This window comes from Syngnathus floridae, chromosome 6 (assembly GCF_059516105.1).
Source record: "Syngnathus floridae isolate MCC-2025c chromosome 6, RoL_Sflo_1.0, whole genome shotgun sequence".
Lineage (NCBI taxonomy): Eukaryota > Metazoa > Chordata > Actinopteri > Syngnathiformes > Syngnathidae > Syngnathus > Syngnathus floridae.
The window spans coordinates 9680147-9693942 of record NC_142418.1 but is presented as its reverse complement, the minus strand read 5'-3'; the positions used below and the strand labels follow the sequence as shown (position 1 = coordinate 9693942).

General features: G+C 43.0%; 1 protein-coding gene across 6 annotated transcripts in view; it reads left to right on the top strand.

The window, feature by feature from the left end:
- hipk2 (homeodomain interacting protein kinase 2) overlaps positions 1-13796 on the top strand; it is a 62233-nt gene that overhangs the window by 6038 nt on the left and 42399 nt on the right. For 4 of the 6 annotated variants that reach the window (XM_088378474.1, XM_088378473.1, XM_088378470.1 and 1 more), the window contains exon 2: positions 10795-11950. In XM_088378474.1, the coding sequence (XP_088234600.1) occupies positions 10795-11950 (1156 nt within the window). Of the gene's footprint in view, positions 1-478; positions 601-1373; positions 1509-10794; positions 11951-13796 lie in introns of those variants that run through there. The other 2 variants (XM_088378471.1, XM_088378472.1) reach the window with 2 other exon arrangements.

The window sequence follows — 13796 nt, the reverse complement described above, 5'->3', positions numbered from 1 at the left end:
GTATGTATTGTCGTAATCCCTTTGGTTTTCTTTACACCCCCGGCCCATTTTTCATAGGATGTGTCATTCTCTGAAAGAGGTGTTCTGGCTTCACCGAGCATCGCAACATTCCGTCTTGTCCACTTGAGTCATGTTTCATAGTACAGCAAGTAAAAAATAAAGACACTTTCGACCCAACAGAGGAATTCCACAGTATGTAAAGATTAAGGACAAGCATTATAATCTTACGATGACCTAAAATTGAATTATTATCCGATTTGAATCAATTCGCCAATTTATTCGTGTTCCAGGATCTAGACAGTTTTACTGAAAAGATGAGATAGATAGTGTAATTATTTAGTTAGCAAAAAATGGTAAGATGAGGAAAGGGATGCCATTCATTGAAAGATCAACAGTTAGTGTCTGCATCGTGAGCAAAGCTCGAGCTGCCCTCTCTGAAGGAAGTGGAAGGGCGGGCTGCAGCTTGCGGCCTCGTCACAGATGGCTGAAGGTACAGCGCCAAGCTTGGCTAATAACCAAAACTTCAAAGCTCAGACGATCATTCAGGCTCATCATTGCCCAAAGCCAGGAGGTCAGGCAGAAAGCACCACGAGCACTCAGGTCTGTCAATATTATCAGCATGCTTCGAGAACAACTTTGGTCTTTGTTTCTGATAGCACCGACACACAGAGCCAGTTGCTTCTGTCCAACTCTTGCTCAAATATTTTTTACATTGTGTTGTTGTTTTTATCATCTTGTTAAAAATAATTGAGTTTCTTTTTTCATGGTAAATAGGAGGTATAAGGAAGCTTCATTTGCAGCCTTAGATAACAATGTTTGGTAGTGTTGTCACTGTGTTAAAAAATGTTTTGATCATTTCAAGGTAATTGTATCAAGAATGCTTGTGGAATTTACTCGGGTATATCCATCTTTTGTGCTCATTGTAGGTAGCCCGAAAATAATTCTGGCATCATAAGATTTCAATATACTAAATTCTGTGTATAATTAACAGCATTCAGGAAAGTCAAGCATGTCACTTGTCGCTCGTGTTCAAAAAACGTAGCTATTGCCCTGGATTTACAAATATAGAGTAAATCACTTCGAATTGCAAAGATGAAATTGTTGGCAATTTACAGAAAGGTGGAAGTGAGCCACACCCATCCAGTCCCAACTCAAGTAAATTGACTTTATTTGGATGGTTTTGTCAAAAAAAGATGACACATTGTCTTGGAAGATGTTCCACTGAAACATTTCAGTGTGTGTCCCCAGGTCATTTTGGCCGAACTGTTGCCTCATAACAACGTCGCATTTGAGGCTCGATGGTCAAATTCGGCAGGATAAATTTCTAGGCGACACCCTTGTGGGATTGGATCACCCAAGATGCATCTTAATGGCAGGTCTGAACTGCGCCTTCGAGCCAGTCTTCACTTCAAAGCCGGAGGCCCATCGAGGCCAGCCAGCCGCTCAGCTAGACAGCCTTTTGAACTGATCCCCCTATTCAACCCTAGAGACAACGAGGCGGCGAGATGGTGAGTGACACAGGCTGAAATGTACGCAGAAATAAAAAGACTGCAGTAATGGAGTGGGGTGGAGAGATGAACACCCTCTACTGGGGGCCCGTGGGCCTCCGGGGCACTGGCGGAGGTCAGCGGGGGGCTTTAGGTGGTGGTGGTGGGGTGCCACTGGGGTCATCGACCCTATTATCTCCATGGTCAAATGGTATTTTTCCTACATCTGGAATCGCATCTCCTATGCCTTTTTGATGGAATCCAGCAGCTGCTTGCTTCCACCCTTACTGTGGAAGAGGCTGACCCACAAAAAAGGCCAGAACTTAACTTGAAACCACAATTCATGGCCTATCCATGTCATGATAGTAATAAAGAATGTTAGTGATGACTTTAAGTGGCAACATGTGCACCTCTACGTTCCTTTGATCATGCTAATAGTCTTGGAAAATGTCTTTCCTTCAGCCAATTTGGAACTGGAAATGTTGGGTCAGGTGTCAGACCACATAAGCAGGTCCAAACCTGCAAATGCATCTGGATCTTGTTCCTTTTATATTGTGTAACTGACACAGTTAAATATATTTGCACAAGCACCCGACATACATGGTGAGTGACTCTTTGAGGAGATGCAGCAAAAGTATGATCCTCAGACTGAATCAGAGTGCTAAGTCAGCAAGCTGTATTTATTCCCTGTGCTTTGGTTCCATGCCATGTTTATGACGCACTGTCACGTGAAATAAGGACACACATGCCTGGCTAAATTGCCAATGTGTGGTGTAATCTGCTGAAAGCAGTTGAAAGAGTGTGCATGATGGGCTTTTTTACTTAGCAGAAAGACAGGAGGGGGGGTTTCAAAGAAAAAATTAGGCAACATTAAGATAATTTCATATCATGTGGATCGGTACCTACAGGAAGGATGCAGGAAGTACAAGATGAAACATCTCGTGACATAAGTAGTCTAAAATAGTCTATTTTGTAGTCTTAGTGGGACCCAAATAAAGCTCTTCACGCCCTCTGCTGAAATATCACATAGTCTTGTCGCCTGGGGAGGCATGTGCAGCGTCCCCGCTTTGTATTTGATTGCGTAGGGGAGGTGGAGGGGTGCCCCAAGAGACCACATCAGGGACAGATAAAGTGTACAAGCTGTGGTGTGAGACACACGGCGCTTGTGCGGCTCTCTGCTTGTAACTTCACTTTCCCAGCATGAGCATTTCTCATAATCCAACATGTGGTAGCCTTTCTGGAAGATATCCCATTTTTAGGCATGCAAGCACCTGCGTGACAGACAGATCAGTCCAGATCTTGTCGTGTCTATTATGTGCTTCTTTACTGATTTGCTGTGAAATACAGGAAGTGAAAGTCTTGTGAGTGGATGGTCCCCAAGGCTCCTGTTCAGGTTGGACCGGTTCTTCGCTTTTCAGGGTTCACCGCAAGGTTCTAGAGGGGGTTGGGCCTTCTATGAATCTCCCTGGGGGGTGTTTTGGATAGGTGATGTTTTAATCCACAAAGTTGCTGCAATGTTTAAACATCAGAATGTTGACGTATATTGTAGTTGAGGAGTGCTTGAGAAGCTCGTCTCTTGACATACTCGATACGTAATGTGGGTTGCCTCACCTACTGAGAGGGTATGCAAATGGTGAGGCGAGTGTGTGTGGATGTGTGCGATGAAGGTGAACTGGAAGGACAGGCAATCGTCCAGCTGCCACTGTTGGATACTCCTGCAGCAACAAGACTTTGATCCCCAACTTTATGAACACACACAAAACAACGCTCACTCGACTCTTTCATTGGTCAGCGAATGAATAAATGAATGCAACAAAAAATAAACACACACGCGTCGTTGCTGTTGGACTGAATTGTAAAATAAAAGAAACTGCATATTATTTTTATTCATATCATTTTTGGGTCAGTAGATATTTTGTTTAAGTGACCCTGGTGGGTACAAGTGGTGTAGACAATTTATGGGTGGTTTTAAATGTTTTATAGTTTAGTTAGTAACTGTTGTTATTGTTTATAATAAGAAAGTTAAGCAAATCTAAACTGTCTTTCATTAAAGCCTTTGAGTAGCACTTTCGGAGCTGTTGTTCCTCCCCCTTTTTTTTTTATCATGAACATTTATTGTTGTTCATATCATTTTCCATTTTCCACTACATCACCTATTACTTACCATGTGAAAGAGTACTCACACTTTGGCCTGTCCTATTTTGTTTTTGTTCGTTCTTATGTCATTTGATAGCCTATAATGCTGCTCAGACTTTCCACAGTGATTGAGATTATGATTTCTTTAGGGCCTGAACATGTTCAAAATTTCCTTGGGTGAGGAAAAATCACTAAAACGATTGGCAAACATCTGGCAAACGTTTTTTTGCGAACATTTGTGCCTGTGACTGAACCACGACGAACTCTGACGTTCGCAGCTCAGGGGCTGAAGAGATAACTGAGGGGAAAATGGCACCTGTTTTTTTTCATGTGCGTGTCCTTGTAGGACTATCAGCATCATTGTATGCCACGTTGTTTGCATGTCATAGTCTTTTGTCCTTGACTTCCTGAAATGCTGTGTTCACTTTCGCAATCCAACCTCATAGATCTGTCAGTGGCTTATGTCACACAATATGACATGTTATGCCATTTTTCAATGCACTTTTTTCTGTTGTGACCCGGACTTTGCTGTGGACTGTGTCAAGCTGTCATTGTTGATCCTGAAAGGAAGCATGATATAGGGAGTTGTTTCTCATGGTTTGAAAATGATAAGGGGAATAGTGTGGCTGCTTATCAGGTGTCAGCGCCTGTTAGGCCCAAAGAGCCACTGTAATTAAGACTGCACACCATTTAATGTTTTTATTGAGGCTCGCTGTTGGGGTGGGTGAGTTTTAAATGAGCAGGTGCATTTTACATATGTTTAACTACTAAAACATGCTTGCCATTTCAGGCTGATATTTTTGTTTCTGCTGTTACGCCAACTGCAGTCATTACATCCACCTAGCGGACAATCATGAAAGCAAAATATATTGGTTTAGGAATGTTCAACCACAATGCCTTCAGGTGTAAATCCGGATAAAAGCAATACTTATTTTTTTACTGATTTTCGTTACATTGGAACTTTTCCACCCGTATTACAATGCACATAATAGAGTTCTGCCCCACCAACCCTAGGATCAAAAATAGTATAGTACCGCTCGTAACATGTCATTCTTCATGAACCAGGAAGGACTCTGCTGAGATATGGGCAAAATAAACAAATAAACAAACAAACATGAACCTCCCAATTTTTAAAAAGCCATTATGTTAAAATAATTTCTTTTACGCTCTTCCCTTCTTTCTTTTATTTATTTCCTTCTTTCTCTGACAGCAGAGAGATTAGTAAGGGTTGTTCTTTGGACACGTATGGCCCCATGATCTGATTAATAAGAAATCCAGCTGAAGCGGAGCAACCAGCTCTGCCACCACTGGTTGCGTGCCTGGTGTGGCTGACCTCGCATTATAAACAAGTCAAATGTTTTCCCTCACCGAGGTGTTTTATGGGCACGCACGCACTAACGAACACGCGCACGCACATGCAGCGCTCTTATCTTGCCCCATTTGTTAGGTGGGGTGGAGGTAGCATGGCTCAGGAAAATCCTAAAAATGTAATGTTTGCACTTCTACCCAAGTGAGAGTCTGCTGTCCAACTGTAGCTGTTGACTGTTGTGTTGTAAAAGGTTTCACACATGGCATAGTTTTTGCTTTGAATTGACCAACTGTCGCATTTATTGCGAGCGGGCAGCTGATTTATGAGCCATGTACATTTGCACAGCAACATTGATAATTGCTTTGCCGGATGTCCTTTTGCAAAATGGATCTGATTGCTCTTACGTATGTGGATTTTAAGAGAGATGAGGGAACTTGCTAGGCCTGATGGAGCAGCAGCCAACATGTCAGAATTTTCCTGCAAGCTCGTGTGATGCATTGCTCTATAAATAAGCAAGAGATGAGAGGGCTAAAAAAGCAAACAGGATGGTCAATAGTATCCACGGGCGAGGGTGAGAGCCTGTGCAGTGTCAGGCTTCAGCACCTCATCATAAAACTGCACTGCTCTATATGGACGATATGACCCTCCCTTATAGAGTTCAGTTTATTTCAGGGTAGCTTTTTGAACCCCCAACATTGCTATTGTGCCTGACACTACCTTTACCGCAAGTACTTTATCGCGAAGTCAAAATATACGTATGTGCAGAAAAATGTCATTATTATTATTATTATTATTACAATTATTCCCATTAAGATAGTGGTTCTTAACCTTGTTGGAGGTACCGAACCCCACTAGTGTCATATGCGCCTTCACCGAACCCCTCGTTAGTGAATTTTTATTCTTTTTTAAATTCAAGACATAGATGTTTTTTACTAATGCACAAAATGAGCTGTGCATGAACATCATCACCTTGTTCAAAGAACAAAACCAACACAATGCATGAACTCGCAACAAATTACATACTGGCAAATCAGAAGCTACACGATAAAACAGGTTTGTTCGGATCTCCTCAGTGGGGGCTCTGTCGAAGCCCTGAGACCGACTTAATATCTTAATATCAAGATAAATGCATAAATAAAAGTGCATGCATTATAAACTGAAAATGTATTATTGTGCTGCTCTATGATCTACCGATCATTGCTTTCAAATCGTAAAATAAAAAATTAATCAAATCAGTTGTATTCTTTCTCATGGCTCTTATCTGCAATTTTCCCTTGGTCCATTCAACTGAAAAATAAATATAAATAAAAAAATGCAAAAATTTACGGCACACAGACAAAACAATACTTTCTTCAAAGAAAAATCACGTCTTGAACTGATTTTGAACTGGCTGATTTGGCGATCTCTTTTGCCACAATAAAGCTAGCCTTGGCAGCAGCCTCGCTTTGCGATTTAGCATACGTGAACATAGCCTGTCTGGACTTAAGGCCTCGTTTTAATTCTTCCACCTTCTGTAGCTTTTGTTCATATTCCATTTTCTTGTCTTGGTCTGTGTGTTTCTTGGACGTTCGATAGTGCCTTCTTAAATTTAATTCTTTCATTACAGCCGCATTTTCTCCACACAGAAGACACACAAGTTTGCGTCTTACCTCCGTAAACATGTACTCTGCCTACCACCTGGCCTGAAACCCCCTGTTCTCAGCGTCCACCTTACGTTTAGCCATTTTTGAGGAGGGGGGTATCAGAAAGTTGAACTCTGCTCTGACTACTGAGGAATAATGAAGCCGCTTGTGCAAGCTGCAGGGACATCGCGGGCTACCGTTGCATTGTGGGAAATGTAGTGTTGGTGCGTGCAAAACACCAGCGGGCGGCTGTGGCCTGCGGGCCGGTTCTAATAGTAATTCAATATCATCCAGGGGGCCATAGATAATCAATTCGCGGGCCGGATCTGGCCCGCGGGCCGTAACTCTGACATATGTGCTGTAGAGGTTCCCTGGTTTCATAAATGCATACAGTTCACTGAATTCATTAATGCATACGCAGTGTTATCCTCACTTCAAATATCTAAAGGGGTTTTATGGCTGCCAGTGGATTTTTTCTTCTGTAGTAGATATCCCAAATGGCTCTTTAAGTATCTAAGGTTGCCAACTCTTGGTCTAGACAGTGAGAAGTCAATTCAAGGAGTCAAGTTCTCCTTCCCCCACACGACCTCCACAAGTATTTTGCAGTCACCATTTCAACGAGACTCTCTGTGTGGATAATTTCCTTGGTGATGTCTGTTGTTCCTCGTTGCACCTATCCAATACAGTGCGAGCTGGGAATGGAACATTTGTTGCACGGCTCATATTTATTGTAATAGCCTGATTTATGGATTTTAACCATAAACTGGTGAAAAATGTGTTTGTACACAAATCCTGGGGCTGGTGAAAAGAAGTTTCTTTGTAGGCCAAGAGGAAAATTTGGTATTTTTACATTGTTCCATTTAATAAAACATTTAATAAAAGTCAGCAAACAGAAGCAGGTCACAGAATAAAAAGTCAGGGCCACTCCACATTCTGATCTCCTTCCCTCATATTCAGGCCGTCCTTCACATGATATGTAGCCCCGATCCTCCTAAAAAGAAGATTAACAACCCTCTGACAGAGATGTAATCTTTCTGAAAACACAGACTATTACCATTTCAGCATGCTGCCTCAGAACTGTGGAAAATGAGTCTCAGGAATCCTTAATTGCAGTCTGTTCATGTAGGTATGCTTAGAGGAAAAGCATGCGCCTCCTGAAGGCGCACTTCTCATGAGGTTCAGGAACTGTGCTTAGCCGCTGCAATATAATTAGTCACATTGTTGCTTGTGTGTTGTCATGAGATAACATTCCAGCCATTTGACCTCTTACTGTTGGTTCATTTCATTACTTAGTTGTCCTCCACAGTCCACAACACTGCACGTTTGTTTGTACTTACATTCACGGCAACTGGACACAGATTCATAACAAGGCAGGCCTGTTTTTGTGTGGATTTCCAAACATCCACTTCTAATTCCAGAGCTTAAGCGGTTTCAGAGAACATGTGTGTCCTTCAGTTCACTGCACCATGTACCCAAGTGAACCCTTTGACCATAGTGTTGCATCTGAGTGACTGAGATCAGGGCCCCTCTATAGTCCAAACATTTACCTCATTACGTTGGTCGATATGATGGAATTTGCAAGAAAAAGAACTGTCTATCTCTGTAGCCATCCATGTATCTTATTGTCCATGCTTGTGATGATCCTTTCTTTGCTTTCAGTCACGCTCTGTTGACGCCACTCAGTGACGCAAGCCATCATTCAAATTATATTTAGTGAAAAGTACAGGCACAGGAATTGGTAATCCAAGAAGTGACATCTGGCCTTCCGAGCTTATGTGATTAGCAGGGAGCCTTGCCCCTAATAGCCTCTCGGACGTTCTTCATTACCTCGCTTGGACAATCCATACCTGCAGACCATTCAGTGTTAAGTGGAATAAAAATACATCCTGATGATCATGCAGAAACATTCGTATAACAAGCGTTAATATGCAATGTAGGACACACGGAGCTGTTAACACTTGTCAGGCTTACTGTAAACCCCCTAATGTGCACTGCAACACCACTCCTATAGCATTAGGAGCATTAAGACCAGATGACTGTAGAGATCGCGGCAATGTCCGAGCAAATTCAGAGGAGAGATGAAAATGGAACAGGAAGCGTTTGTTTAAATACAAATGAGGCAATGTACATTATAATAGGGCGGATAGCTTTTTACAGAACTAATCTTGATCACCACTCAGGACAAAGTGACTATTTACCCTTGGCCTCTGAGTCCTGTTCACATAATCAATTCCATATATCCTGTATGCATGCTTTCCTCTAACGATGATAAAAAAGTGGCAACCTTTAGTCCTTCTGGATAAACAAAAATGTTCTCCTCTTTATATTTTAATGCATTTACATCAGGCATGCCACTGGTTAGCACGTCCGCCTCACAAAGGTTGTGGGTTTGATCCCGGCGCTGGCCTTACTGTGTTGATTTTGCATGTTCTCCCTTTGCTTGCTTTCCTCTGGGTACTCGGGTTTCCTCCCACATTCCAAAACATGCCTGGTAGGCTGATTGAGCACTCCAAATTGTTTGTAGGTGTGAATGCTTGTTCGTCTATGTGTGCCTTGCGATTGGCTGGCGACCAGTTCAGGGTGTGGGTGTCCCCCGCCTACTGCCCAAAGTTACTTGAGATAGGCTCCAGCACGCCCCGTGACCCCCATGAGGAGAAGCGGTTCAGAAAATGGATGGATGGACATTTACATCGGACGGAAATACCCTCAGACATAACTGGATCTCACAGACATGCACTGATAAATATGGGGGAGGGGGGCTGCAACCCCAAAACAGTATGAGGTTTGGACTCTTGCTTCAGAACACCTTGACGTTGTATTTTTGGTGTCTATCTGTAGTGTCTTGAACCAAAGGCCGCAGACATAGCTACTGCTATTTACTGGTCGACAATTTTAATGGAATTGCCTGGCCACAAGTCACGTTTTTTTGTATGAAATCTGCATTAAGTAACAAAGACCTGTGTAACAAAGACACTTTTTTTTGGATTTATTTATTTATGTATATGTAGAATATTTTTTTTTCCAATAATGTAATTATAATGCTTTAGCATATTATCTTCAGTCCTCATTGGAGGGACAAAGATATTCAGCTGCGTGATCGTGATGTGGGTGGGCTCAATTTAAGTCACCAAGTATGGCTCCTTGCCCATTAAGAGTTGCCATCAGGCATCAGTTCATCAGCATTGAAAGGTAATTAATTATGTGTTTCTGTGGCCAAGCAGATGGAAACACTTATTTTGTTTAGAGTCCACCTATATAGCACAGCTTACTGGAAAGACCGTAGCAAGTGCAAGCTGCATATAATCTTCTCTGTGCTGTGATAATCATTTCAATGTCACAAACAAGCCTGTCTGCAAAGGAAAGAGATAAAAAAGTGACTATTTTTGGGCAGTTGTTTGCTTGGAGAAGCTTTTGCTTACTCTAAGGCATCTTGTTCCCAGGAGTTAAGTGCACACTTGTGCAGTTTTGCCTTTGCGTTGTTGTCATCAGGATCTGTGGTTGAGATAGAGTTCAGTTGTCTTTCCCCCAAAGTGAGTTATTGTGTCCCAATAAATGCAGCAACTGGGCTGCACAGTGAAGAATGAAATTGCAATAATTATTTGGGATTTATTTGTTGCCTCGTTTGCATGTACTGTACGCTTTTGTGTCAGCGAGTCTATGTTGTGTGTCCTTTTGTATAGAAGTGTGGTGCTGCCAATGTGGAGTCAACATTTTTTGAGTGGCAAATACATTCAAACATATTCGCAAATACGCTCAAATGTACTCACAAATACGTTTGAATGTACTCGAAAATACATTCGGACATACCTGCAAATAAGTTTAAACGTACTTGGAGCTAAATGCTACAAATGTAGCATTTTTACACCCTGGGGAAAAAAATGCAGAACAATAATTCATGCACAATGAAATCCTAAGATTACAAATAAACAATTTTAGTTGTTTTTTACATATTGGTATAATGTAGGCCAAATGCTTAAAATATATGTATATATTTTTACTCGCGCATACACAAGTCAATACCCCATAGAATTATGGTAAAATGTAACAATTAATGTGACATTAATGATGTTAAGATGCTGATGCTTCTACATCCAGTCTACACTTGGTGCTTCAAGGAGCTGCCCTGACCCAAGCTTGTCTTTATTTTAAGCTTCAAGCTACCACTCATGTTTCATTGACTCTGAAATTCCTAACCTCTCATTTTCCTTCTTTGCCCCTCCCTTCTTGTGCCCTGTCACAGGTATGGCCTCGCAAGTGCAAGTGTTCTCCCCACACACACTTCAGTCAAGTGCCTTCTTTAGCGTGAAGAAACTGAAGGTGGAGCAGAGTTGCAACTGGGATATGACAGGGTACGGAACGCACAGCAAAGTCTACAGCCACAACAGCAGCAAGAACGTGTCGGCCGTGAGCGGCCCCCTCGGAATCAGTAGCTCCCTGCAGGTTGCCGGTTCCACCTTGCCGTACGAGCAGGCGCTCATCTTCCCGGCAAGCGCAGGCCACATTGTGGTGGCGTCGGCCTGTAGCACTTCGGGCGGCGTAGGCTCTTTGCTGGGCAGCGGAGGTGGAGGCAGTACCGGGAGCGGAGGGGGAGGCGGTGGCAGCAGCGTTGGGGTTCACAATCTGACTCGCCGCAGCACAGTCAGTCTCCTGGACACCTACCAGCGATGTGGGCTTAAACGCAAGAGCGAGGAGCTCGACAACAACAGCAGTGTGCAGATAATTGAGGAGCACGGTCCACTGATGATCCAGAACGGAGCAGCCAGTGGTGCCACGGTGCCTACAGTGGCCACCGCTGCCTCCACGGCAACATCCAAGAACAGCGGCTCCAACAATGAGGGGGACTACCAACTGGTGCAGCATGAGGTGCTCTGCTCCATGACCAACACGTACGAAGTGCTGGAATTCTTGGGAAGGGGTACATTCGGACAGGTGGTTAAGTGCTGGAAGAGGGGCACCAACGAGATTGTTGCGATCAAGATCCTAAAAAACCACCCGTCTTATGCGAGGCAGGGTCAGATCGAGGTCAGCATCCTGGCGCGTCTTAGCACAGAGAGCGCAGATGATTTCAACTTTGTGAGGGCCTACGAGTGCTTCCAGCATAAGAACCACACGTGCCTGGTGTTTGAGATGCTGGAGCAGAACCTGTACGACTTCCTGAAGCAGAACAAGTTCAGCCCGCTGCCGCTTAAATACATCAGACCAGTGTTACAGCAGGTGGCTACAGCGCTGATGAAGCTGAAGAGCCTCGGTCTGATCCACGCTGACCTGAAGCCGGAAAACATCATGCTTGTAGATCCCTCTCGGCAGCCCTATAGAGTCAAAGTCATTGACTTTGGCTCAGCCAGCCACGTCTCCAAAGCTGTCTGCTCCACCTATCTACAGTCCCGATACTACAGGTAAGAGTTGGGCCTTTCAAAAGTATTAACATTCTGTTGATGTTCTTCACTTTGTCCTTGATACAATGGTTATCTTTCTGAGTTTTGTTTGAATTATTCTTGCAATCATGGCAACGTTTTCAAAGCAAAGCAGATTTTTGAGCCATTCACACTGAAGTCTTCAATAACATTCTTTGTGCTTTTGTTTTTGGAATTGCTAATCTCCTCCATTGTGGGATGGAGATGTAAATGCGTGTGTGCGCGCGCATGCTCCAAGTTCACATTGAGCCATTTCTGTTAACGAGAATACTGTGATGAATCACTTCTATTATCACAGCGATGTTAAGGAAAATAGGTCAGTTTGACTGTCAAGTTAAGCATTTTACAATAGGATCGCCTCTCATTGAAAAAGGTACCAATCATGGAGCCCGTTCACCGGCCTGTATACGGCACCTCTTTTCACTGCCGGGTTTCCCCCTGGATTTCAGCCCCATCACCATGGACGGCTCCCATTTCCCCTGAGATAAAGATGAAGGGGTCAGTCTGAGTTCTCCTGTAATATGCCTGTAATCCACACCAGTGGGCCCTGCATTAGAACCAGATGACTCTCTAGAAGATTTTGCCTTCTTGTACCTCTCACACATCCCTTTTAACCAAAGCCAAAAAAAAAAAAAAGTATTTAGGTTTGAGCTGAGGCAGCGTCCTGGAATCAAGCAGTCTTAATGTTCACACAAAGAGACACTTGAGCTGTGCTCGGGGACTCGGTCTGGTGCCGAAGCTGAGGCAGAGGAAATAACAGGTGTGTCAGCGCGCCAGTATTCCTCATGCAGTTTCTGATTATGCCCACTCAAAACACAAAACCACAGGCTGTGACTGTCAATTCTAATGAGTAATGTTTGACCTGTTTGTTTTACTTTTGAAATGCATGTAAGTGCTTTAAATTGCTTTTAGTTTAAGTCGCAATGTTTCTGACGAGACCTGGTCTCGCTACTCCAGCATTTCCCATCGTACATATTGTTGCCATCAGGCCGATCGTCACAATTTAGTATTTTTTTTTCAAAATTCGATACTATTGCTCAGTCTACGTGTGGTTCTTATTTTACAAATATTACTGACCAGTGTTTGAATAGCTTGCTCACTTTGACGATGTTAACAGCTAAACACTGCTCACCACCAAACAAAAATGTTTCAAAATATAGATAATTGTCATCGTGTGGAAGAACGTTCATTTTTCTGGCTGTCATAGTTGTGCATGTTGCTGGTATACAGAGCAAAATAATAAATAAAGCACACTGGTGGGAATAACTGCTTCACTCACAGCACCTCTAGCAGTCCACATGTATCATCCTCCTCCTGTGATTGGTTATTGATGTCAGTCTTCCTTTTCTGGAGACAGCTTTGTTCAAACTTCTCCTTCAGTGGAAAATGGAGCTACAGTAGCTCAAGTAGAAATCTTTTCAACTTTCACTCAACTTTCCTACCAGTCATCTGCTTTTGCTCCCCAGCACCAGCGGAACTGCAGGTCAATAATGAGTCCGTAAAATGTTCTTGTTTGTTTTGTGAGCCAGTGACGAGAGAAGCAGAATAGCAAGATCATCCTTTCATTTCCTCTTTGAAAAGCTACAGAAGGGAAGGGAAATCCCCAAATTAGAAACCAACTCAAGCATTTTTATGACCCTGATGTGATGTAAATGTACTTTTTTGTGTCGTTCAGTCACTCTCAAAAGGCCCTCTACTTTATATAACACCCAATGTCTAAAACAGGAGTGTGGGTAATTGTGATGACTGAGACAAGTAAGCTCATGAGCGCCGCATCACAAAGTTTTGGCAACAAACACTGTATGGCTGCGGGTACATTTCCCAGGGT